The sequence below is a fragment of the Charadrius vociferus genome, unplaced genomic scaffold (genome assembly GCF_000708025.1).
Source record: "Charadrius vociferus isolate BGI_N301 unplaced genomic scaffold, ASM70802v2 scaffold39, whole genome shotgun sequence".
Classification (NCBI taxonomy): domain Eukaryota; kingdom Metazoa; phylum Chordata; class Aves; order Charadriiformes; family Charadriidae; genus Charadrius; species Charadrius vociferus.
Window position 1 is genome coordinate 3,078,997 of NW_009650188.1, and position 1,069 is coordinate 3,080,065.

The window sequence follows — 1,069 nt, forward strand, 5'->3', positions numbered from 1 at the left end:
GACAAGGCTTGTGTTTTGGTACAGAAAGCAACTGCTCAGGAGTAACAGAGGCTGCTCCATCCTGCAGTCCCAGCTTCTGACATTGCTGCTGGAAAGCTTTTTCTCTTTGCGTTTGCTTCCGACTCTTATTCACAGTGTGGGGGCGATGCTGCTGCTCCGAGGGTTCATACAAATCTATCAGTGGATGAGAGAGAGAAACAGGACTAAAACTAAATCTTAAGATCAAAGACAGACTCTGTGAATTAGCTTTTCTGGGCAAGAAAACAAATTGGTGCAAAACTAACCTAACGAAAAAAGACATACCAGGGTGTGAAGGGAAGGCAATGGTGGGGGAAACCCAGGAACCTGTAAGTGTTTTGTTAGCCTAAGAATCAGGAGTTTTAAATAATCTGAGCATCTGAAATGACAGGGAGGAATACGGGGCCAGGACTGAGGGACTAAAGGAAGAACCTTAGGGAGGATTGGAGGCAACCCTTGGGGAAATCACAGAGAGACAGATGTAGGACTAAAAAAGGGTCCCAGGCAGTCTGGGGAGTGAACTGGGGATTTATAAACTGAAGAATGGGGAAGAACACGGTGACAGATGGGCAAAGAGAAGGCTAGCAACATGAGTGGGGTAGTGGACAGACAGATGTAGTGCAGGACAACGGACTGGAGAGTTTGGAAATGTGACAGAGGTTGCAGGAGGAGAGACGGGCTGGATGGGAGACTGAGGGAAGCAGGGAGAGATGGGGCCTGGATGGGAGGGGCCAAGAGACTGGCTGGGGGAAACGAGGGACTGCCTGGAGAACCTGAGATGTTTGATGTGGGGATAGACGGGATGAGCTCAGGAGATGGATGGAGGTGTGGATGTAGGGAGCTGAGGGGCTGAATGAGGAGGCCGAGGACTGACCGATGGGGGGATGAACATGAGCGCCAAGGGGATAGGAAGCTATGGGGGATGGCAAGGCTGAGGAAAAGGATGTGGAGGGTTGAGGGGGAGGCGTAGAGGCCGGGGTGGAAGGGTATGCTGAGGCGAGGGAAGGAGGTGTCGATAGGACGGCTGAGGGGACGGACGGAGGTGCAGCTG

General features: G+C 52.1%; 1 protein-coding gene across 1 annotated transcript in view; it reads right to left on the reverse strand.

Annotated features, from left to right (window-relative positions):
* GORAB (golgin, RAB6-interacting) overlaps positions 1-1,069 on the reverse strand; it is a 44,144-nt gene that overhangs the window by 7,762 nt on the left and 35,313 nt on the right. The window contains 1 exon segment of the mRNA XM_009892911.1: positions 1-174. This exon segment is cut by the window's left edge and continues 38 nt beyond it. Coding sequence (XP_009891213.1) covers positions 1-174 — 174 coding nt within the window.